General features: G+C 49.5%; 2 protein-coding genes across 6 annotated transcripts; one reads left to right on the top strand and one right to left on the bottom strand.

The window, feature by feature from the left end:
* Window positions 1-5,989: 5,989 nt before the first annotated feature.
* CLN3 (CLN3 lysosomal/endosomal transmembrane protein, battenin) lies at window positions 5,990-19,263 on the bottom strand. 5 transcript variants are annotated; one of them, XM_070363122.1, is made up of 17 exons: window positions 18,836-19,263; window positions 17,949-18,144; window positions 17,644-17,766; window positions 17,394-17,485; window positions 15,714-15,810; window positions 14,466-14,537; window positions 13,994-14,073; window positions 13,794-13,879; window positions 12,862-12,934; window positions 12,630-12,773; window positions 11,582-11,694; window positions 10,241-10,287; window positions 10,093-10,161; window positions 9,925-9,980; window positions 9,694-9,787; window positions 6,477-6,617; window positions 5,990-6,369 (listed from the first exon to the last, which is right to left on the bottom strand). In XM_070363122.1, the coding sequence occupies exons 3-17, from the start codon at window positions 17,692-17,694 to the stop codon at window positions 6,250-6,252; spliced, it is 1,335 nt and encodes a 444-aa protein (XP_070219223.1). In that variant the 5' UTR covers window positions 17,695-17,766; window positions 17,949-18,144; window positions 18,836-19,263; the 3' UTR covers window positions 5,990-6,249. The 5 variants fall into 5 exon arrangements, with proteins under 5 accessions (XP_070219223.1, XP_070219222.1, XP_070219225.1 ...); XM_070363121.1 differs by having other exon boundaries at window positions 18,046-18,124; XM_070363124.1 differs by having other exon boundaries at window positions 17,407-17,485; window positions 18,046-18,144; window positions 18,836-19,260.
* A 338-nt stretch (window positions 19,264-19,601) lies between these two features.
* On the top strand, window positions 19,602-24,132 carry APOBR (apolipoprotein B receptor). The gene is made up of 4 exons (XM_005894515.3): window positions 19,602-19,751; window positions 20,092-22,767; window positions 22,859-23,121; window positions 23,216-24,132. The coding sequence occupies exons 1-4, from the start codon at window positions 19,695-19,697 to the stop codon at window positions 23,283-23,285; spliced, it is 3,066 nt and encodes a 1,021-aa protein (XP_005894577.1). The 5' UTR covers window positions 19,602-19,694; the 3' UTR covers window positions 23,286-24,132.
* Window positions 24,133-24,158: the final 26 nt, after the last annotated feature.

Below are 24,158 nucleotides of genomic sequence, written 5' to 3'. Positions count from 1 at the left end.
GAGAAACCTCAAGAACAAAGGAGCCTGGAGGGCTGCAGTCCATGGGTCTCAAAGAGTTGGACACGACTGAGCAACTGAGTGTTCAGTAATGTGTTCTTTTCATTATTATGCTGAAAGACAATAATTATTAATGAAGACACATACAGCTGAGTGCGCCAACTGCTTTGACTTCTACCATAATGTATTAGTTTTGCCTTTTCTTGAGTTTCATGTAAACATAGAATTAGAAGGTATGTTCTCTTTTTGCGTCTAGCTGCTTTCAGAAGCCTATAAGATTCATCCGTTGTTCCATGAACTGGAATGTCCTTCTTTTTTGATTGCTGAATAGTCTTCAATTGTGTGACTACATCACAATGTATTAATTTGCCTGTTGATTTGGGCTGTTTCCAGTCTCAGGCTATTAAGAATAGAGCTTTTATCAACATTTAGATATGAGTCTTTTTGTGGACATAAATACTTATCCTCTTGGGTCAGGTAACTGAGTCATAAGTAAGCGTATATCCAGCTTCAGTAAATCCTGCTATCCTCTAAGTGTGTTTATAAAGGAAAAACAGGGGGAAAGTTTTATTCTAAATATGTATTTGGGGACTTCCTTGGAGGTCCAGTGGCTGATTCAGGGCTCCCAATGCAGGGGCCCTGAGTTTGATCCCGGGTCAGGGAGCTAGATCCCATATGCTGCAACTAAGAGTTCGAAGGCCACAATTAAGACCCAGCGCATCTAAATAAATAAAAAATATGTATTAAAGTATGTAAATATTGATACAGTTCCTTAGAAGATATAAAGAAATAGAAAATTGCACCTATTTGCAGTGACATTGTTTGGATTTATGAAATGACAATTATCCTATGAACAAATGTTGAACTTCTTCCTTCACGTTTGACATTTTGAAATAAGGATGTATATGTATACTTAGCATTTTTATATATACTTAGAATCACAGTGAATGAGGCAATGGGTATTCCCTTTACTAAGGGGATTTTTCAAACATAGCAACAAGCTCTTGATAAATGTTCAAACAAAACATGATACTTGAGATCCTGGAAAATTCAAGTATACTAGAGCTAAGCAAGATATACTCTGGGCTCACATGGAGCTAGATGTCCTGGCGGGGGGGGCACTGAAAAGTCACTCAGGCATAGAAAAATTGCTCTTCACACGGGACCATGTTGTACACAGTAGGATGGCTTGGCCCTCAGCCTCTAGAAGGCTCTCTGCCCCATTTATAATAAGATTCAAAATCCCACTAACTACCAAAATGACCATAGGGGGCAGTACCAGCCCATTGACTACCACTGTTCAAGACCTGTTCTACAAGAACAACCATCTGTGCTTTATTATATTTAACTTAACTCATTAATATTAAATGAAATTAAAATTTCAGTTTCTCAGTCATACTAACCACATTTCAACTGCTCAAAAGCCACATGTAGCAAAAACTCTGGGAGACAGTGAAGGACAAGGAAGCCTGGCATGCTGCTGTCTATAGGGTCGCAAAAAATTGGACATGACAGAACAATAACGACAAAACAATAACAAAAAAGCAAAAATTACCCACAGAGAAAAGCCTGGAACCACACGGTTTCACTACCTAACTCTACAAATATTTAAAGAATTAACACCAGTACCTCACAAACTCTTCCTTCAAAATAGAAGAGGGAATACTTCTCAACTCATACTCTGAGGCCCACATTGCCCGGATATTAAAACCAAACAAAAATGACACAAGAAAAGGAAATTACAGACCAACTTCTCTCATGAATCGAGGCATAAAAGTCCTCAGCAAATTACTAGAAAATCTCATACATAAACCATAAACCATAACCAAGTGGAATTTTCTCAGAAATGCAAAGTCAGGTTTGTTTTTCTTTAGTTATTTTTATCTGGCTGCAGAGGGTCTAAGTTGTGGCACACAGGACCTTTAGTTATGGCAAACTCTTAGTTGTGGGATCCAGTTCCCTGATCAGGGATTGAACCCAGGCGCCCTGCATTGGGAGCACGGAGTCTTAGCCACTGGACCACCAGGGAAGTCTTGCAAAGTCAGTTTTAATTAAAAACCACATGATCATCTCAATAAATGAAAAAAAAAAGCATTTGACAACATTTTTCACCCTTCATGATCAAAACACCTAACAGAGTAGGCATAGAAGGGAACTTCCTCATATAATAAAAGGCACCCATAAAAAAATGCACAGCTAATATCATACTTAATGAAGAAAGACTGAAAGCTTTCCCCTAGGATCAGGAACAAGGCAAGAATGACCACTGCTGTCATTTGTATTCAACGTTGTACTAGACGGTCTAGACCAGAAAGTGAAACAAAAGGCATCCAGATTAGGAAGGTTTGCCGAGAACATAATCTTGTATATAGAAAATCCTAAGGAATCTACAAAAACCTATTTGAACTAATAACAAATTCAGCAGGGTTGGAGGGTAAAAATATCAATGGACAAAAATCAATTGTATTTTTAGACACTTGCAATGAAAAACTCAGAAAGGAAATTAGGACAGTAACTCCATGTACAAAAGCACCAAAAAGAGTAAAATATTTAGGCAAAAATGTATCTTTTTTTTTTTTTTTTTTTTTTGCTATGCTGAGTCTTCACTGCAGCGGGCAGACTTAGTTGGCCTGCAGCATGTGGGATTCTAGTTCTCAGGCCAGGGATCAAACCTGCGTCCCCCTCACTGGAAGGCAGACCCCTTACCTCTAGACCACCAGGGAAGTCCCTAGGCATAAATTTAACAAAAGAGATACAAAATGTGTATGATGAAAGCAACAAAACATTGATGGAAAAAAATAAAGAAGATCAGGCTTCCCTAGTGGCTCAGACTGTAAAGAATCTGCCTGCAATGCAGGACACTTGGGTTCAATCCCTGGGTCGGGAAGATCCCCTGGAGAAGGAATTGGCAACCCATTCCAGTATTCTTGCCTGGAGCATTCCATGGACAGAGGAGCCTGGCAGGCTACTGTCCATGGGGTTACAAAGAGTCAAACACAACTGAACAACTAACACTTTCATTAATAAATAAGTGAAGGGCATCCCATGTTCATGGATCATCAATTAGCCCTTTCATTGATGTGGTTCAGGTTTAATCCTGGATGGGGAACTAAGATCCCACAAGCCACAAAGCGCAGACAAAAGAAAAAAAGCCTTTTTTTAAAATTCCACATGTAAATGAAATCCTACAGTATTTGTCTTTTGCTATCCATCTTATCCACCTAGCATAATGCCTTCAAGCTTCATCCATGTAGCTGCAAATGGTAGAATTCGTGTGTATTTTTTTTTGCCACAACTTCTTCATCCACTTATCCTGGATACTTGGGTTGTTTCCATGTCTTGGCTACTGTAAACAGTGCAGCTATGAACATAGGGGTGCAGATATCTTTTAAACAATTTAAATTTATTTTTGGTTGCGCTCGGCCTTCGTTGCTTTCTCTAGTTGCAGTGAGCCAGGCTACTCTTCCTTGAGGTGCACCGGCTCCAGGATGAGTGGGTTCAGTAGTTGTGGTGCTCAGGCTTAGTTGCTCCACAGCATGTGGAATCTTTCCGGACCAGGGATCAAACCTGTATCCCCTGTATTGGCAGGCAAATTCTTATCCACTGAGTCACCAGGGAAGTCCAGATATCTTTTCAAATCAGTGCTTTCATTTCCTTTAGATATATTCCCAGAAGAGGAATTGCTGCATCATATGGTAGTTTTAATTTTTTGAGGATCTTCTTACCGTTTTCCATAGCGGCTGTGCAAATTTACAATCCCACCAATGCCCAAGGGTTCTCTTTACTATTCATCCTTGACAGCGATTGTTATCTCTGGTCTTTTTGAGGATGGCTATTCTAAGAGGTGTAAAGTGACATGCTACTGTGGTTTTGATTTGCATTCCCCTAATGACTAGTGGTTTTTTTGTTTTGTTTTGGCCGCCCCACTCGGCTTGCGGGATTTCAGTTCCCTGACCAGGGTCTGAACTCAGGCCACAGTTCTAAAAGCCAGGAATCCTAACCACTAGGCCACCAGGGAACTTCCATGACTAGTGATGTTGAGCATCTTTTCAAGTACCTGTTGACCTGTTAACCTTTCATATTTCTTTGGAGAAATATCTATTCAGTTCCTTTGCCCACTTTTAATTGGATTTTTCTTTTTTGCTAATGGATTGTATTATTTCTTTACATATTTTGGATGTGAATTCAGCCATCTGTATTTCAACAAGCCTTATGGTGCACACTCATTGGAAAAGACCCTGATGCTGGGAAAGATTGAAGGCAAAAGGAGAAGAGGTCAGCGCAGGATGAGATAATTGGATAGCATCACCGACTCGGTGGACATGAACTTGAGCAAACTCCAGGAGATAGTGAGGGACAGAGAGGCCTGGTGTCCATGGGGTCACGAAGAGTCCGACACTGACTTGACGACTGAACAACATGGTGCACACTAAAGTTTGAGAACCACTGAAATAACACAAGATGAAAGGTAGAGTCAAACCACAGCATGATCTGAGCCGACATTAACTGAGTAGCACGCTTTCCCAGGGGCCCATGTAATTTCCACAACCGCCTTACGATCTGTTGGTCTCATTAACATTTGACAAGAGATTGAGGTTCAGAGAGATGAAGAGATTTGCATAAGATTTTAGAACTACCTGGATAGCAGATTTGGGACCCCCAAACCAGGTTTCTCCACCTCCAAAGCCCATGCTGTCAACCACCAAGTCCTCATTTTCCCTGAATGTGGGCCAAAAATATCACTGATAGAGATGGGGTAGTCTCAGAGGGTACCTGAATGTTCACTTTACATTCCAATAGCTATATATTTCAACACGTTCTTGAAAAAATATATATAACTAGCATTCCAAACTCATGATTTTTAATAGTAACATTGTTTCCCTTTAAAATAACCAAATTTTATTAAAAGTTAATTGCTTTAATGAAAAATCTTAATAAAGTATTAAAGTATTGTTATGCACAGATCAGATCAGTCGCTCAGTCATGTCCGACTCTTTGCGACCCCATGAATCGCAGCACGCCAGGCCTCCCTGTCCATCACCAACTCCCAGAGTTCACTGAGACTCACGTCCATCGAGTCAGTGATACCATCCAGCCATCTCATCCTCTGTCGTCCCCTTCTCCTCCTGCCCCCAATCCCTCCCAGCATCAGAGGCTTTTCCAATGAGTCAACTCTTCGCATGAGGTGGCCAAAGTACTGGAGTTTCAGCTTTAGCATTATTCCTTCCAAAGAGCACAGGTATAGCAAATATGGTAGAGACAGTAATAATGAAGTGTGGGAAATACTGCAAAGTCAACCTCAGTTACTTTGAAAATATGTAACAGATTTGTGCATTTTACTGTATATAAATAATACCTTGAAAAAGGTCTGTAAACAAGACTGGACTCTAGGTAAAACTGCATGTTGAAGCATTTAGAGGGAGGTGTTTTGTAGTCACCCTCTTTGAAATACATCACAAAAATAAGTTGAACTAAGGAAAGGTTAGATGTGCGTGGAAGGTTGGCTACATGAAAAAGCAAACAGAACAAAACATTCATTGTAGAAGCCAGGTGGGGCATACAATAGTACTCATTGTGCAAGTTCTTTCTGCCTCTGTAGGTTTGGAAACTTACATGTTGGCAGAAAAAAAGGCATATAGATTGTCCCACACAGTGAATGAATGAGTAAATGAATAAAGGAATTAACAAATAAAGCCTCAAAGACTAGACAATTTGCTGAAGTGCTTCCTTTACACTCTCCTGTATATATTCCATAGTGAACTTAGACTATTTTTATGAACAGAAGAAAATGTTTTTGTTTTTTAAAGTCTTTATTGAATTACAATATTGCTTCTGTTTTATGTTTTAGTTATTTGCCCCAGAGGCTTGTGGGATCTTACCTCCCCGACCGGGGATCGAACCCCCAACCCTTGCAGTGGAAGGTGAAGTCTTAACCACTGGACTACCAGGGAAGTCCCAGGAAATGTTTTCAGAGAGAAAAATGGCACAAGAGTCAATTGATAAAATAGGCATTTATTCCGAGGGTCTAATGGCAAGAAATTCCCCGAAACCAGCTTGGTAGTGGTAGGAAAATTGCTGCCCCTCCATCCAAGGGGAATGGGGCCTCAGCACTTCTATACACCCCAGCCATGTAGAGAAGGCTGGAGATAGACCTCATAGATGGGATCTGGGTGGGCATGGGGTCAGTCCAACCTGCCCACCTATCAGTAGAGTCCCAGGTCAGCGTGTCCTGTGTCCCAAGGAGTCAGAATGTCAGGAGAGTTGGCAGAGGAAGTCATGCAGAGGCAGGGCCAGGAGCCCTGAGAGCGAGATCCCCAAGGTGTCGGAGATACAGGCGGTTGCCATGGCAAATTCCCGGTGCTCATCACTGGTCTGGGGAGGGTGGGGAGCAAAGGTGAGGCTTCAGTCTTCAACACCCCTGCTTGGGACTCTTCCCAGAGAGGCCGCCCACCCACAGCCCTCGCCCGGCTGGTGCTGACCTCCAGGGCAATGTTGTGAAAGGTGTTCACGTAGGCTGCACCCCCCAGGAGCCCCTCAAACATAATGATCAGGAAGACGAGGTAGATGCTCGGCAGGTAGCTCAGCCACACGTCCACCAGTAGGAACGCCAGGTTGAGGCACTGTGGGTGCAGGGAGAGAGGAGGGGAGAACCGGGGACCAGAGGAAGGCGAGAAGGGAGGTGCCATCCTGTCCAGTGGTCCCGGTTCTGGGACAATGCTGATGAAGGTGAGGGCTGATAGGCGGGGACCAAATTCCAACACCCAGCTGGCCTACCGGACCCTGGGATCTGGGGGAGGCCTTCTCCCTACCGCTTCCCAGCAGCCTGGACCCTGGGGGTCTCCTCCCCTCCTCCCTGTGCCCGTGTCACTCCCATTGTCTGGGATGCTAGCCTGCGGTCCCCTACTTGGGCTCTCCTAGTCACCACTGTTCACGGCTCAGCTTGGATGAAGGCCACTCTCACTCCCATGATCTCATTCCTCCTCCCAAACGCTCCCTGAGTGGAGGGGTCTCCCCTCCCCCTGATTTTACCAACCAGATGCTAAGTGAGACCAGAGGTTCTCAACTGGGTGTGACTCTGCCGCCTACGGGACATGCGGCAACATCTAGAGATGTTCCTGGTTGTTACACCTGGGGAGGGAGGGTGCTACGGGCATGGAGTAGGCAGAGGCCAGGGGCGCTGCTCAACATCCTATGGCTCCCAGGGCAGCCTAACAACAAAGAACCATCCAGGCCCAAAATGCCAATAAAGCTGAGATTGAGAAACCAGGGCTTAGATGTTCCCTTGCCTTCTAGGAAGGCTTGTTGACCCCACCCAAGGGTGTAGGTCCCTTCCTCCATGCCCTAGTCCTTCAAGGCATTCTACTGACCCAAGTGGGACATAAGTTTGCCTCCCCAGTCTGTAGGCCACCTCAGGGGTTCACATGCTTAACGTATTGGGTATGGCGTGGGGAAACCCGAACGAACTTTTTGGCCAAGCCAATACATACAGATCGCCTGTGGGTCTTGTTACCTACACAGGCCTTGCCCTCAGAGGTTCTAATTCAGGAAGCCTGAGGTGGGCTCAGATCTGCATCTAAAAGAACACACCCTAGTAATACCAAGGTCACCCTAGAAATACTATAGACACATTCACCTGGCTCATTAGGGCCAGATGCTTTCTGTAATGGAATCAAACGATTATACGCCGCTAATTCTATGAAGTGGCCTTGCTTAAAATTATAGCGAAAATCATACGTGACCCATTTCAGTGGCATCTAATGAAGAATCCTGAGTTAACAGCTGATACAATTTGGAACTTGGCAAGTACAAAGCCCTGGGCTGGCAGTGGTTTAAATAAATAAGGAAGAAACTGAGAGGATATTTGCATGCAGTTGACTTAACATTAAAGTATATCTATTCTAATGCTGTACCTTGTTATCATAGAAGTGAGTTAAAATTATTAAAAAAGGGCAAAGGACTTTCCTTTAAGTTCAGCCGCTCAGTCGTGTCCAACTCTTTGAGACCCCATGGACTGCAACACACCAGGCTTCCCTGTCCATCACCAACTCCCGGACCTACTCAATGTCCATCACATCAGTGATGCCATCCAACCATCTCATCCTCTGTCTTCCCCTTCTCCTCCAGCCTTCAATCTTCAATCTTTCACAGCATCAGGGTCTTTTCCAGTGAATCAGTTATTCGCATCAGGTGGCCAAAGGATTGGGGTTTCAGCTTCAGCATCAGTCCTTCCAATGAATATACAGGACTGATTTCCTTTAGGATGGACTGGTTGGATCTCCTTGCAGTCCAAGGGACTCTCAAGAGTCTTCTCCAACACCACAGTTCAAAAGCATCAATTCTTTAGTGCTCAGCTTTCTTTATAGTCCAACTCTCACATCCATAAATGACTACTGGAAAAACCGTAACTTTGACTAGATGGACCTTTGTGAGATTTATTTTAAAGGTCACCTTTCTATATGCCCTTCTGGGCTTCCCTGGTGGCTCAGACAGTAAAGAGTCTGCCTGCGGAGACCCAGGTTCAATCCCTAGGTAGGGAAGATCTCCTGGAGAAGGAAATGGCAACCCACTCCAGTATCCTTGCCTGAAAAATTCCATGGACGGAAGAGTCTGGCAGGCTACAGTCCATGGGGTCTCTCAGTTGAAGACTGATCAAGTTTACTTTCTTTCTTTCTTTCTGTTCCTAAGAGCATGGTCCAGAGGGATATTAAAATAATTTGGAGGTTGCCAACCACTTGCTTTGGGCTTCCCTGATGGCTCAGTGGTAAAGAATCTGTCTGCCAAGCAGGAGATGTGGATTTAATCACTGGGTTTTGGAAGATCCCCTGGAGAAGGAAATGGCAACTTGCTCCAGTACTCTTGCCTGGAAAAAAATCCCCTGGACAGAGCAAACTGGCAGGGTACTGTCCACGGGATCGCAAACAGTTGGACATGACTGAGTGGCTGAGCACACAATAAGGACTTACTTTTGTTTGACCAAGAACTCTGACATTTAGAAACAAATAAAAAGATATATGAATGTTTAAAATCATGTTTTCTTCTAAAAAAAAAGTTGAAGGTTTATTAGTTACCTTCGGTGGCTTTAATCGCATGACAATGAAACATGATTGCTGGTTACGTAAAATTCCTTTCATTAAAATTTTTGTACGGAAAGGTGTTTTTGCTCATTTAAAGCTTAATCACTTACATGACCTTTGCCATGAATTTGCTCACCAGTCTTGAGATAAATAACCTACTTTACTCACAAAGTCACTGGTTCTATGTAATTAACCACCCAGGATAAAAGAACAGGATGTTTTCTGATTGTCAGAAACATTCTTTGAAAGTCTGTCTCTTTGCATGAGGCTTGGGTAAATAGTCATCTAACTGATTAAGACATGATACACAAGCTCTTTCATGCTTCACATTTCCATTTCTTACAACCATGCCCAGTTTACAGATGAGGAAACTGAGGTTCAAGATTAGTTCAGAGACCTGCCCTAAATCACACAGCTACCTAGTATAGAAGCTGGGATCTGCACCAGGGTTTGCTGGGCACCTGAGGCCATGCAACTTACACAGACCCCTGCTGGCCTCCATTCCCCATGATTAAAACATGATGGGATGCGATCAATAACCCCTGCTGAGGGAGGGAAATGATGGAACCTGGGGAAGCTGGGAGCCAAGGGAGGAGGAAAGTGAGGGCCAGGGGCTCAGTACCTGCAGTAAGGCCAGGACCCATGTGTGGCGGATGCGACAGCAGCGGAGGGAGGAGCGGGAGGCAAAGACACCAGCCTGGTACAGCATCTGGTACCTTCGATGGGGCACAGAGAAGGAGGAAGCCCCTCTGGTGCCTCCTCGGCAGGGCAGCCCCTCCCAACCCCAGTCCTTATCATCAAGGGGTGCCCCCAGCCCCCTGCCAGTCTTGCCACACACCCCAACACTTCTCACCAGCGGTACTGCTCAGCATGAGTCAGGAACGTGTTCCGGAAGAAGAGGAGTTCAAACTGCAGCAAAGAGCAGACAGGGGAGATGGACAAGGCCATGTGGGTCCCCACCCACATTGTTGTTCCCCACCCCATCATTGCTCCCACACCCCTCCTGGCAGCCCTCACTCACAAGTCCCTGGTTGATGAAATACTCAGCAAAGTAAACCAGCACCAAGGGGACGATGTAGTGCAACAGGCCCTGGAAAGTCAGGAGACATGAGCGGGAGGCGGGTGATGAACGCTGGCCGCGGGGGACACGCCACAGCCATCGTCTGTACCTTAAACACGGTCCACCTTTCCTGAAGGGAGAGGGGTGAGCCGGAGCCTGCAGGGCAGTAGGGAGAGAAGGGCAAATGAGGTCAGCACCTTGACTCAGAAAAAGGGGTGCTGGTGTGCAGGAATCAACCAGCCAATACTACAATGTGAATGCACACAGACCACTGGACTGTACAATTCAATATGGTTAAACTGCTAGACTTCATGGTATGGATATTACCATGATTAAAAAAAAAAAAGTAACCAGATAAAAGACTTTTTCATGACTCCTGTTTAGCCTTTTTTTTTTTCTTGCCACATGATTCAGCATGTGGTATCTTAATTCCCTGACCAGGGATTGAACCTGTGTGCCCCTTGCATTGGAAGGCAGAGTCTTAACCATTGGACCATCAGGGAGGTCCCTATAGCTTACAGCTTGATGGTGGTATACAGGGCCCTGCTCCCAGCCACACTGGGCCCCTCTTTCTGTTTCTTTGAACAACCAAGCTCATTCCCACCACAGGGCCTTAACACTTGCTGGTCCCTCTGCCTGGAACCTATTCACCCCAATGTACACAGAACTGACTCCTTGTCTTTCATATTTCAGCCCAATGAGATGTCCTCAAAAAGGCCTTCGATGAGCACTTTCTCTAAGTAGAACCCCTCTCCTTTGCACCATGTCATTTCCAAGCACATCACTCTGTCATGCTCTTCTAATACTAATCAACAACATGTGAAAATGAGTTTCTGATCTGGTTATTTGTTTACAAATGACACAACACATAGTATTTGATAAATTTTTTTTTTTTTGGCCATATTGCACGGCATATCGAAACTTAGTTCCCTGACCAGGGACTGAACCCACGCCCCTTGCATTGGAAGCACAGAGTCTGAACCACTGGACTGCCAAGGAAGTCCCAAAGACGAGTGTTTCATGAAAAGATGAATGTGATTGCTGCTGCTGCTGCTAAGTCACTTCAGTCGTGTCCGACTCTGTTCGACCCCATAGACAGCAGCCCACCAGGCTCCCCCGTCCCTGGGATTCTCCAGGCAAGAACACTGGAGTGGGTTGCCATTTCCTTCTCCAACTCATGAAAGTGAAAAGTGAAAGTAAAGTCGCTCAGTCGTGTCCAACCCTTAGCGACTCCGTGGACTGCAGCCTACCAGGCTCCTCCATCCATGGAAGTTTCCAGGCAAGAGTACTGGAGTGGGGTGCCATTTCCTTCTTCGATGAATGTGACTGGCTCTCATCATAACCGACATGCCCATCCACGTCCCCTCCAAACTTCCCACAGTAGAAAGGAAAAGACTGAAACCCAGAGAGAGAAAGTGACACTGCTCTGAGGGGCTCCTGAGTCTCCTACCTGGCTTCGACTCTGAGGCCTCATTGTTGATCAGGGGCTGCCGAGCTGATGTGTCTGAATCCGCTTCCCCTCCGGGATCCTGTGGCCCAGGAGACGTGAGCAACAAGAAATAGCTAGAAATGGACAGAATGAAGAGAAGATTGAAGAGCCTCTGTTGGGCTGGAAAGGCCGCTCCCTCCCAGGATAGCCCCTATCGTTCCTCCTCTCCTCCAAGACACCTCAAACCCGGCCAGAGAGCCTCCAACTGTGCAAAAATGCTTCTTCCTCTGGAGCTGAAATATATATCCTTGTTGTTTCTAATCCACAGGCCCTCGTTTTGACTCTCGGCTCACAACAAGCCTGTCAGTTCTGCCTTCTTGTTATTTTTCTAATAATCACTCTTGTAGTTTAGTCACTAAGTCATCTCAGACTCTTTGTGATGCCATGGACTGTAGCCCGCCAGGCTCCTCCGTCCATGGGATTTCTCAGGCAAGAATACTTGAGTGGGTTGCCATTACCTTCTCCAGGGGATCTTTCTCACCCAGGGATTGAACCCGAGTTTCCTGCATCGGCAGGTGGATTCTTTAGCACTGAGCCACCAGGGAAGTCCCAATAATCGCTCCAGCTTCCATTTATGATGCGTTCATCCTGTACTAGACCAGAACTTCCCAAAGTTCGGTCACTTATGTTTTGCCTTCATGATATTTGCCACGTCCATATCCCTCCTGTATATCATATTTTTAATTTAGTATTTCCCTTTCGATTGATTCCCTTTTGCTACATGGCCTGGTCCTAAGCAATCTTCTGTGAAATCACAGGTTTGACTGACCAGTGAAAATGTTTTCCTAACACACATGAAAATACACACAAAATGAACAGAGTCCACCTATGGGAAAACTGAGGGTCAGAGACATAAAGCAACTTGTCCCATGTAACACAGCTAACAAGGAGCAGGCTCCAGAATCCAAACCCAGGCCTGTCAGAGAAGCCACATCCTCCCACTTGGCTGTAGGGATCTGAAGATCGGGATCATGGTCAAGTTCTCGATCCTTGAATCCCGGCTGCTTACCTGGCCAGCAGCAGGGCGGGGATGCCCAGCATGGACAGCAGGGTGTGCTGGGGAGAGAGGCCAGCCTGGGTGAGGCCCAGGTAAGACAGCGCCCCTAGCAGCCCTGCTCCCCCAGTACCTGAGGACCAGCAGGAGATCACGGCCCTGAGAAGGAGAACACAGTAGCACTAGGCAGGACCACAGCCAGCGGCGGGACCCCCCGCTCCCCTCACTCCCTGCTCTGCCTGCTTACCTGGGGTAGAAGGCAGTGAGCGAGAGGAAGGTGACTTCCCCCAGACCTGAAGAGATGCTAGCCAAGACCACACCTGGGGGAGGACAAGCATGGCAGTGGCCACTCCCAGCCTTTCCCCGACAGCCCTAAGCAGGCGTGGCCACAGCCTCCTCTACCTCTGCACGGAGGGGCTGTAAAAGAGATCTCCTGGGACTCTCCTGCTGATCCAGTGGTTAAGAATCCGCGTCCCAGTGTAGGGCATGTGGGTTCAATCCCTGGTTGGGGAACTAAGATCCCACATGATGCCAGGCAACCAACTTCATGCTCCGCAACAAGAGAACACTGAGCCACAACTAGAAGACCTCACATGCCACAAACTAGAGAAAGCCCTCATGCTGCAAGGAAGACCCAACGCAGCCAAAAATCAAATAAATAAAAACAGCTCCCCTGGACAGGCTGGGCTCCAGATGTGAAGTAGAACCAAGCCCCTTGCTCGTACGTCCCCTCATAGGGAATGGCACCCTCCACCCACCCAGCTATCAAATCAAGAGTAAGAACTCATTCTTTTTGTTTGTTTTGGCTGGGTGTGCAGCTTGCAGGATCTTAGTTCCCTAACCAGTTTTCCAACCTGGGCCACAGCAATGAAAGCGCTGAGTCCTACCATTGGACCGCCAGGGAATTCCCAAGAATTCCCTGTCCTTGATGCCTCCTCCACCTCCATCACAAACTCTTGGTGACTGCTCATCTCGATCTCCATCTATTCTGTCCATTTTCTCCCATCTCTCCTACCTATCCCTCCAGATTGACCTCATCTCCCGTCTCCTACCGTGACAGTCTTAGCAGGTGTCTGAGGGTTACAAAACATGATCTTTCTCCTCTGGGAAGTTGGGGAGACTACCCTGTCTGTTGTAGATCCTTTGAACCCCCCACTTGACATAAAACCTCCCACTCACCACACAGGCTGATCGTCACCGAATGAGAAAAGGCAACCAGGAGGAAGCTTCCTGCGGCACAGATCCCACTGGTGAGCACCCGGGGGCTGAAGGGAGGTGGGAGATGTGGATGGTCAGCTACCATTCCCAGCTCCCCAGCCCTCCTCACCTCCCCACTCACAGACCCCACATGCCTTGCCTCCCACCGCCCACACCCAGACCTGTAGGGCAGCAGATGAAGGCCAAGAGGAGCCAGCAATTTGATGACGAGGGTGGGAAGGATGTCGGCCAGAAGCACCGCCTGGGATCAGAGAATCGAATGAGACCCCAGACCTTCCCAGGGACAAGCCTCCCAACCCAGTGGCCAGGGAAAGACAGAAATCCGATTAGATGGGCTACACACACAGGTTCGGACATCACACAGGTCTGGATCCCAGTCCCAGCTCTGCTGCTCCTGAGCTATGTGTTCAGTATTCACATTCTCTGAGTTTCAGTTTATTTAGAAAATGGAGATAATTATAGAGCCTAACTCACAGTACAGTTATATGGATTCAATAAGCTAATTCTTGCTGCACACACGAAGTGCTCAGTAGATGGCAGCCTTAATGATTAGAATCATGGGTGCTGGGTTCTGAGTGGGTGGGATCTATGGACCCAGAAGAAGGGGAAGGGGAGGACCAGATGGGTACTCACTGCTGTGGAGACAGGATTGCAGTCAAATCGAGATGAGCTATTGTGGGAGGTGGGCGTTGGGTCTGGGTCCACCTGATGGGAGAGAAGAAAGTTTTTCACCCAGGGAGGCAGGAGGGCAGACAAACAAGGCCTGGTTCCATTCCCAGCTTTGCTCTGACTTGAAGGATATCCTTGGTTTAGCCCTGGCCTCTTGAGATCTCACTTGATGGGCACAATGGGGAGGGGGTTTCCACGGGAGTCTCAAATTAATGGTCGACATGCCAAAGGGGGCCCTGTAAACGGACTTTATTTGGGTAACACACTCAGGAACTTTAATTTTAAAAACCTAGGTTTCCAAAAAAATTTGGTCTTGGGCCAAATTCCCTGTTGGACCTGCAAGGTGGTAGCTGCTCCTCCTAGGCCTGCCTCTTCCAGCTCATGATAAACAAGAAGTTCTCAACCAAAGGTGATTATACCCTCCAGGGAACATTTGGCCATGTCTGGAGACATTCTTGGTTGTCATCAACTGGAGGGTGAGGGACATTCTATTAGAGTCCAGTGGGTAGAGGCCAGAGATGCTTTTAAACATCGTATGATGCATAGGAAAGTCACCCAACAAAGAATTATCCAGCCCAAAATGTCAACAATAATGCTGGGGTTAAAAAACCATACTTTAGACCATAGTCCCACCTAGCCAAAATTTGAGTTTGCAATTGGTTTTGCAAGCACCAATTGATTATTTTCTAAAAAAAAAGCTTTAAATTTTATTTACTTTTGGCTGTGCTGGGTCTTTATTGTTGTGTAGTCTTTTCTCTAGTTGTGGCATGTGGGGGCTACTCTCTAGTTGCAGTGGGCAGGCTTCTCACTGTGGTGGCCCCTCTGGTTGCAGAGCAGGGGCTCTAGGGCACTCAGGATTCAGGAGTGGCAGCCCACAGGCTCCACAGTTGCGGCTCCTGGGCTCCAGAGCACAGGCTCAATAGCTGTGGCTCATGGGCTTATTTGCTCTGCAGCATGTGGGATCTTCTCAGATCAGGGATTGAACCCTTGTCTCCTGCATTGGCAGGCAGATTCTTTACCACAGAGCCACCAGGGAAGCCCATACCAGTTGATTCTTAAAGGCCCTTACTGCTCTGAGGTCTGGAAACTTTAGCCATCTTGCCCCACCCCTTACCCACCCCATTCCATGAGTGTTTCAAGTAGGTCTCTGCCCGAGGTGAGTCCCTCCTCTTCCCACAGCGACTGGTGGTGGTGGTAGAGAGGGTCACTTACATGGCTCTGATTCCCAGGTGTTCTTTGGTGACTAAGGATGTCGTGGGCAGCGCTGAGCATCACCACGTAAGAGAAGTTGTTGCAGAGGCCCAAGAGCCTGGAGTGAGCAGGACAGAGTCCCCCCACCCCCAGTTTTATTGAGATACAATTGACAAAAGACAATAGATCATAACCTCTATTTAGGACTACAATCTATCCACCGTCCCAGCACCAAACCTCTCACTTTCCCATGCCTTATTTTTCCTCTGTCTTCTGACCACATCCCCATGTAGTGGGAGGGTCCAAAATACAGGCCTCGGGATGACAAATTTAGGTTCACATCTAATCTCTGAGACCTCTCCCAGGAAGAGAAGAAAGTCATCCTTGATGATTCTCTCCTCCAAGCTCCCATCATGACTCAGTTCCTGGGGCATTTCTCATCCACGGATCCACTGTCTCCAACTGTGGTACAGTAGAAAGATCCTGGGGGCTTGAAACCCAAAGGACTATGTTCAGGTCCCAAGTCTGCCACTTCCTACTTGAGTGGACTCAGTCGAGTCATATGTAAAATGGGGGTACAAATTTTCCTGCTGACTATCTCACAGAGTGATGTAGAGATCAAAAGAAGATAATACCCTTTATGATCTATGAAGGATCTTGTTCACTTGCTCTCATCTCCCACAGCTGCTGTCAGTGATGGGTAGGGAACATGGCACAGCAATAGAATTTCATGTGTCCTTTTTACAAGCCTACGAAGTGGTACTGCTGCTCCTCCCATTTTACTGCTGAGAAACTGAGGCTCAGAGAGAGAAGCCTCACTTCCCACCCAATCTGCTATCCAAGTCCTTGATGCTTGCTGCTGTTGTTGTAAACATCACCAAGTCATGTCCAACTCCTTGTGATGCCATGGACTGTAGCCAGCTAGGCTCCTCTATCCATGGGATTTTCCAGGTAAGGATACTGGGGTGGGTTGCCATTTCCTTCTCTAGGGGATCTTCCCGACCCAGGGATCGAACCTGGTTCTCCTGCTTGGCAGGTGGATTCTGTACTGCTGAGCCACCAGGGAAGCCCCCCTGATGTTTAAGTTAGTGCTAAAATTATTTCCCAAGGCTTAGTGTTTGAATGATTTCAGGAGGCAGACAGAAAACTTTTTAAAGTTAGTGATGCATTTATTAAAAAATGCATTAAGAAAATACTGGTTTTCCATTTAGGGTAATGACTTACCGTTTTCTTTTAAAAAATACAAGTATTTACAAATTTAAAGGCTGAGTTGATTGCAGTAAAAACAAGAAGAAAATAACCCTCCAGGTGATATGCGGAACTGACTGAAAGTGAATGAGTGAAATGTGGAAAATTTACAGTGGACCTCGGGGCAAAAAAAAAAAAAACAACTTCCCTGGTGGCTCAGTGGTAAAGAATCTGCCTGCCAAGGCAGGAAATGGTGGGTTCCATCCCTGGGTGGGAAAGATCCCCTGGAAAAGCAAATGGCATATCACTCCAGCATTCTTGCTGGAAATCCTGCTGGCAAAGGAGCCTGCCTGGCAGGTTACAATTCACTGGGCTGCAAAAGAATCTCGACTTAGCGACTAAAACAACAAACAACAAAAATATTTTGTGAATTCAGCTCCCTTTTCTGAAACCCAACTCTTTCTTTCCTCTTTCCTCTTGTTGCTTCCCTCTTCCCACACGCTTTTTACTTATTCAGGCCACTCACCAGAAGCCCACCGCGTTCTTCCAATGGGCGCCCTGACTGTCTTGCAGCGGAGGCCGAGGTGCCAGGTCTGTCTCCTCCCCTGAAAGGGGGAGAGAAAGAGGGCATGACCCCCACCCCAGTCTCAGGTGCACGATGGTCCCATGGATATTCTCCCGGGGCCGACCAGCGCCCGAGCCTGTCAGGTACGTCGCGAGGACAGAGGAAGTCAATCCCGTGAGGGTCGGCGGCTATACTCACCCTCGGAATCCGAAAGGCGCCGTCGTGAGCCCGCACAGCCTCCCATGGCATCAAGTTCTGGTCCCCCCGGGAGTCCGAAGTCAGCGAGAGTTCAAAGTTGGCTCCAATGGGACGGATGAGGATCTGAGACAGGTAAGAGGGATCAACGCCCCACTGCCGTCCCAGCTCCGAGTCAGCTGCACTCACGTCCGGCGAGCCACGACCCTAACCCGGGGCTCCATCTCCCGCCCTCGCACGCCCTACCACGCCCCGCTGTCGGACTCTGCCCCTGTCCCCTCTAAAGCAGGGGGCCCTGCAGCCTGTACCTTTAAGAGCAGCTGAACATTTCGCACCCGCACCCTTAAACAGACAGTCACGTGACAGCACCGGTGGGTCCCTCATCACGTGCTTCAAGGTCCTCACCACTTCCGGGTCTTCTCTCTGACTTCGTTTTAGACCTTCCCAACTTCGGCGCGTAGGAGAGATAGAGGCTGGGAGAACCCTGGAACCACCGGTTTAAAACTGGTGTGTATAGGATAAGCAAGAAGAGCCATGATGTTAGGCAGCAGCGCCCAAGGCCTTGAACGTTGTGCCAGCACTAGTCATGGCTACCAACGGCTTCAGCTTCTATCACGGCCTGCAACTGCCAGAAACAAATATGGCCCACAGCTACAGCCCCCGCCCCCCCCCACCCCGCCCCAGACTGTTTCTGGCTGACAACAAAGGCAGCCGCATCACATCATTCTTGTTCCTATCTGTTGCCTTTAGATTGCTTTAGAAACTGTAAGTAAAGATAGCACCCACCTAAAAAGATTTCATGACTTATCTCTTGGCAGTATCCAAGAGTTAAGAGAACTCTTTTCTTAATTTATGTTAGAACCAAGGTAGGTCAATCCTGGTTTTACAGATGAGAAAACAAAAAAGGAAAGCTACTGATGATCATACAACATCAGACCTAAAGGTGACTTTAGAAACTCGGCATTAAGAATAGAGCACCATGGGCAGGGTTGCTGGCTGAGCTGGCTGCAGATTCCTGCCTGCATTAAGGGTGCTTAGACCAAATGATTCTAAGGCCGGAGATTATGAGTCTGCGATTTCATCTAGTTCCTCTCATTGAAAATTTGGAAAGTGAGGCTCCAGGAGGGGATAGAGGAAGAGGTGTAGATTAAAGTCATTTCACGTAGTCCCAAATAAGGAGCATTTATTCTCTTACCTTCCTCTAGGTGGTAAAGTAGCATCCTGCATTTTCTTCATCACGTCCTTCCCCTGCTAATCTCTCTTGTGAGCTTCCAACAGTCAGTGCCCACCTCTCCCAGCTCTTCCTCCCCACCAGGCCCTCAGACTTGCTGTTTGAAATGTACCCCCTTTGGTATGCTTCCCAGATCACTCAACCAGTGAAAAACAGGATCCTACTACCCATACTGGCTCTAGAAATTCAGCAGCATGTCATACATGGCCTCCTCCTTCAAGGAACTCGAAGGTGGGGGGTAGACGTGAATAACCACAATACAAAGTGTAGCCAAGTTTCGTTTTGCAAGAATGACTACAGATGAGCTAATGGGCGCTGGAGCCACCAATCCAGCTCTTTCTTCCTCTTGGGGAAGCATTAATGACCCTGAAATGAGAAACCAGAGCTCTTACCAGCCCCCTGCTCACTCCTACTTGTCCCCAGGCAAAACAGGAACCACAAACCCCAGCTTCCTCTCACAGAGAGGCTGTGGCTTTGAGGGGAGACGGAAATGGCCGAGGTGTAAATACAAGACCTGAGTCACTTGAGCTGCAGTTGCCCCTTACTGCCTCAGTAGACCCCAATTCTGAGGTCTCCCGCTCCCACTTTTCCCTTTTGGTCTTCTTCCCTTGCTCTCTAGCTCCAAATGCACATCCACATCCCTTATGTGATAGATACCTATTTCCCAACCTGCGCTGGAAGCATCTGTGGGCAGGGCTTGGGGTGGGGATACGTCAGGAAGAGACAGGGGAAGAGGAAGTGTCTTGGGTACTGGGGAAGACTGGTTCGGTGGGTGGGGACAGTCATTATCCGTTTGCTGGACACACAGACAGAGACAGACAGGATGGATTTCCTCCGGCTACATCTCCCTGGGCTGCATCAGGCCTTGAGGGGGGCACTGGTGAGAGGGGCATAGAGATGCTGGAGACTTTCACCCTGCTCTCTAGGGCCTCACCTTCCTTTCTCCCTTTGAGTCTCTCCTCAGACCCAGATTCCTTCCCCAGGATCACGCAGCCTGTTAGCCCAATATTCTCCGGATTTCAATCCCCCAATCCCCGCAAACACATCCACAGACCTCTCATCTAGGCCCTTTCCTACTCCTTCTGCAGATCCTGTCCTCCTCTTTCCCCCAGATCCTAGAACCCCTCTTTCTTATCCTGAGTTCCTCTGGTCCAGGACCCCCAGGGAAAGGGCTGGGCCTCCCCTTAATGCCTTTTGTCTCCCTCCCTCTTTTTTCCTAGGAGTCTCTCAGCACCTTTGTTTCCTACCTTATAGGAGATGAAGTCCCCACTGTAGAGAGGAAGGAGGCATGTGCAGCTGAGGAACTGAGGGAGGTGGCTGCAGGAAGGCCCCTGGGGAAGGTGGAAGAGGAAGCCCAGGAGGCCCTGGAGGGTCTTGGAGGCAGTCAAAGCAAGGAGGATGGAGGGCTGAGACAGCCTGGAGAGACTGGAAGATGCTGGGAGGAAAGCTCAGCTACAGAACAGACCCGGGGTGGGGGAGAAGGCAGCTCTTGTGGGTCTCAAGCTGAGAGGCAGGACACTGAGGACTGGGAGGCAGCCAAAGCCATCAGATGCCAGGATTCAGGTATCCCCGTGGAGGCCAGAAAGAAGTCTGAGGCAGGGTCTGAGGCTGGTCAAGATAGGAGGAGCCAAGCTCTGGAGAGCCAGGAGCATGATGAGCAGGAAGTGAAGAGAGAGGAGACACTGGGAACATGGGAACGGGAGGAGGAAGAGGTCAGGGCAGCAGAGTCAGTGGCGGGAGGGGTGGAGTCAGAGCGGACCTGGCACAAGAAGCCTGAGGGGAAGGCCGGTGCTGACGGGCACAAGGTGGCAGGGGATGGCAAGGAGTCAGAGCAGGTGGTCAGTGAGGCAGCCGCAGAGGAGATCCAGGGCCCTGGGGCCAAAGGGGCTGGGAGGGAAGAAGGGGTGCCAGTGGTCAGGTGTGGCCGAAGCACAAGGGCACAGGGGACGCAGGAACCAGGGGCAGAATTTGAGGATGGGGAAGCCTTGGGCAGGGAGGAGGCTGACCTCCCAGGAGTCGAGGAGACAGAATATGGGGCAGTCCCAGGAGAAAGGATCCCAGAGGGTACTGGGAGAGTCTGGGCCCTAGAGGAGACCTCCAAGAGAGACCAGGAGGAGGAGGTGGATGAGAACAGAGAGACCGAAGCAAGCCTGTTCCCTGAACAGACCCAGGTCCTAGGAACCGGGAGAGTGGAAGAAGAAGCCAAAGGCCAGGCAGCAGGGAGGGAGGCTGAGGAAGGTCCGAGGTCAGTGGGGGAGGTAAGGGAGGGCTTTGAGGACCAGGCAGATCGGGCTGAGGAAGAGGCCATGGGGAGGCAAGACTCAGAGGTCAAGGCTGGTCAAGCCAGTCTCAAGGAGGTAGTACAAACAGAGGAGGCTGAGGAGCAGAAGAAGGAGAGTTGCTCGGCCGCAGAGGCTGAGCTGCCCCAGGACAAAGTAGCCAATGAGGCTAAAGGGGATGCTGACTTGGAGGCAACCCCAGAGGCCAGGCCCGAGCAGTTCAATGGGGAGAGCGGGGAGGAAGAGACTCAGACAGGGAATGAAGCACTGGAGGGGGAGTGGGGTGGCCTTGAGCACAAGGTCACTGAAGGCCAAGAACCTGAGCTGATGGGAGGCCCACAGACCACAGCAGAGCAACTTGAAGAAGGGCCGGTGGGTAAAGAAGAGCTCTGGAGCATTCTAGCCCCAAGCAGAGAGGAGACAGGGAGGAGCCTGCAGGAATATCCCAGGCACGTGGGGCATGTGAAGCCTAACAGCTCTGTGGCCAAAGCCTGGGAAAACAGAAGAAAGGATGTGGAGAGAGATGATGCCCAGGAGGAAAAAGGAGATGCTGAAGAGGGGGAGGAGGAGGCTACAAGAGGCCAGGCATCCGTGGTGGAGGCTGGAGGAGGCCAAGAGTTGGCACGGCCAGCGATCCCAGAGGCAGGTGGGGAGTGGATGGAAGCAAAGGAGGCCTGGCATGGAGCAGAGGAGGGGGAGGCCCCGGGAGCAGAGAACCAGGAGTGGGGCACAAGGCTCGGGGCAGAGGCAGGGACCAGCCAGTTCCTGGGAGAGTCGGACACCAGAGAAACCCAGGAGGAAGAGGTAGAGGCCCCTGGGCCCTGCGGGGAGGACAGAGCCTCCAGGAGAGGCTGGAGGCTGGAGGCAGAGGCTGTGAGCCTCCAGGGCATCGAGGGACTGGAGGCAAATTCTTTGGCTGTCGAGATGGTGGAGGATAAGGCAGCTTTGGAAGGAGGGGCCCTTGGGCCTGGGGAAGGGCCTGAAAGAGAGGCTGGGGATGCCTTTGGGAGAGGCTGGGATTTGGAAGGAAGAGAGGAAGCTCACAGAGGTGAAGAGCTGGTGGAGGCTGCAGAGGGAGAGAAGAGAAGGGGGCAGGAGTTTGGCCTGGAGGGCTCAGCTGAGGAGGAGGTGCCTGGCCGAGGTAGCCAAGCAGAGGCCCTTGAGGTTACCCTGGAGGGTGAGCCAGAGGGAGAGCCGGTGGGGCTGGGGGAATCAGCAGGGGCAGAAGGAATCTGTGGGGTGGATGACTTTCCCTCGGGCTCGCAGAAGCTGAGGGCAGAGGACCTCCCGGGAGGGCAGGCACTGTGGGAAGGAGAGACTGGGGGATGGCGAGTGAGGGAGCAGGGGCAAAGTGGTGAGGCGCAGCATGGGAACCAGCACCCCGAGGAGGGAAAAACACAAAGGCCCCTTGACGTGGAGGATGCCGGGGTGACTGGAGGCCAAAAGGCAGAGGCCACAGAGACTGATCCAGGAGGCCTGGAGGGTGTCCAAGGCCTGGAGGGTGTCCAAGGCCAGGAGGACCAGTCGACCGATGAGGACCCTGCGGAGGCTGGGCCTGGACCACAAAGGGAGGCTGACGGGAGTGCTGGACAGGATGCTCACGGCAAGTGGGGTGAGGTGAGTGCTCCGGGTGGGGTCCAGGGCGGGACGGAGCAAAATCCCAAAGCTGTAGCTGGCCCCGTGGTACCCTGTGCCCTCTTCCCTATAGGCCCTGCTCCCCGGGTCCCGCCTGGACGTCTCTGTCTCGAGGAGCCGAGTATTCCTGTCCCGCAGCTCCTCGCAGCGCCGCTCCCGGCCCTCTTTCCGCCGGACCCCGGTCCCTGAGCCACCCGAGGGGCCTCCCAGCCCTCCACCTGAGGAGGAGCCATCAGCCCCAGAGCAGAGAATCCAGCCAGAGCAGCCACCGGAGCCAAGGTCCCTCAGGCCTGAAGGGACTCCACTGCCAGCCAGGAGAAGTCCCTTGGGACAGGGGTGAGCACAGGGTGGTGGGGTGACCCGGCCAGCCTGGGGAAGAGGCTGACAGCACCTGGAGGCCAGCTCCCCATGGCCTGTCTTCCATCTGCAGGTTTGGCCTGGCACACCCAGGCATGATGCAGGAACTGCGAGCCCGGCTGGGCCAGCCAAAGCCCCAGTGACTGGGATTCAAGGCCCCGGGAGCCAGGCGCCGAGCAAGGCTTCTGGGACAGCTGGATTGAACCCTGCTCAGCCTGACTCCCTCTGTCACTTTGGACATGTCCTTTTCACACACCCCCAACCTCCCCCCTGGGCCTGAGTTGCTGCGTGTGTCACCGTGGAGCAGACAGAACCAGATGCCGGCGAGAACTGTGAACTTAAGGAGTCTGCCTCTTCAGTGTGGCTGATGGACCCCTGCCCTGCTGGGGTTGCCTCTCTCTGAGGGCCTGCCTTGCCTGCCTCCTAAATCCATCTCAGCTGCTCAGAAGACCGAGTGAAAACAGAGACAGTTCTCCCTACAGCCTTCCCTCTCGGACGGCACCCACTCTTTGCTCTTCCCAACCCCGTCCCTGACCAGGCCTTCGGCGCTGTGGAGGAGGAACGCAAACCTCTGAGGTTGAAGCCAGCTTGGAGGAAAGGGTCATTGCTCCATTTGCAATCAAAGGGAAGCATTCTGGTTGCCTGGAACTTCCAGAATGGGAGCTGAGTCCAGGAACTCTGCTGGTTACTATGGCAACCACCAGCTGAACAAACCAGAGTGGGAGAAGGTGGGCCAGAAACCCTCAAAATGGAGGAGCAGAGAGGAGTCCAGGGTGGCCAAAAGCTGCAGCCTCTGCGCCAGGGCCCCTCAGGGTGTCAGGCACCCCTTCTCTGGAAAGAAACCAAGGCAGAGAGAGGGTGGGAGTGCTTTATTAGACAGCATGGTGGCCTAGTCTGAGGATGACTAGCAGGCCCCCATTACAATAAATAAACCTTCATTTTTCTAAACAATAAATAAATATCTAAGAAATAAATATCTGACAAGGACCAGAGGGGCCTTAAGTTATTGGGTAGGG

The sequence above is a fragment of the Bos mutus genome, chromosome 25 (assembly GCF_027580195.1).
Source record: "Bos mutus isolate GX-2022 chromosome 25, NWIPB_WYAK_1.1, whole genome shotgun sequence".
In the NCBI taxonomy this organism is placed as follows: Eukaryota; Metazoa; Chordata; class Mammalia; order Artiodactyla; family Bovidae; genus Bos; species Bos mutus.
The sequence above is the reverse complement of the archived record's forward strand: the minus strand, read 5'-3'. Positions and strand labels throughout refer to the sequence as shown.

What these genes read in the sequence shown, in the direction of transcription:
- APOBR (XM_005894515.3), top strand. Translation starts at nt 19,695, where the DNA reads ATGGATTTCCTCCGGCTACATCTCCCTGGGCTGCATCAGGCCTTGAGG. An exon ending in CTCACGGCAAGTGGGGTGAG is followed by an intron (nt 22,768 to 22,858) that starts GTGAGTGCTCCG and finishes TCTTCCCTATAG; the next exon opens with GCCCTGCTCCCCGGGTCCCG. An exon ending in AGAAGTCCCTTGGGACAGGG is followed by an intron (nt 23,122 to 23,215) that starts GTGAGCACAGGG and finishes TTCCATCTGCAG; the next exon opens with GTTTGGCCTGGCACACCCAG.
- CLN3 (XM_070363121.1), bottom strand. Translation starts at nt 18,876, where the DNA reads ATGAAGAAAATGCAGGATGCTACTTTACCACCTAGAGGAAG. An exon ending in CACCTGGGAATCAGAGCCAT is followed by an intron (nt 14,538 to 15,713) that starts GTAAGTGACCCT and finishes CTCTCCCATCAG; the next exon opens with GTGGACCCAGACCCAACGCC. An exon ending in CTTCATCTGCTGCCCTACAG is followed by an intron (nt 13,880 to 13,993) that starts GTCTGGGTGTGG and finishes ACCTCCCTTCAG; the next exon opens with CCCCCGGGTGCTCACCAGTG.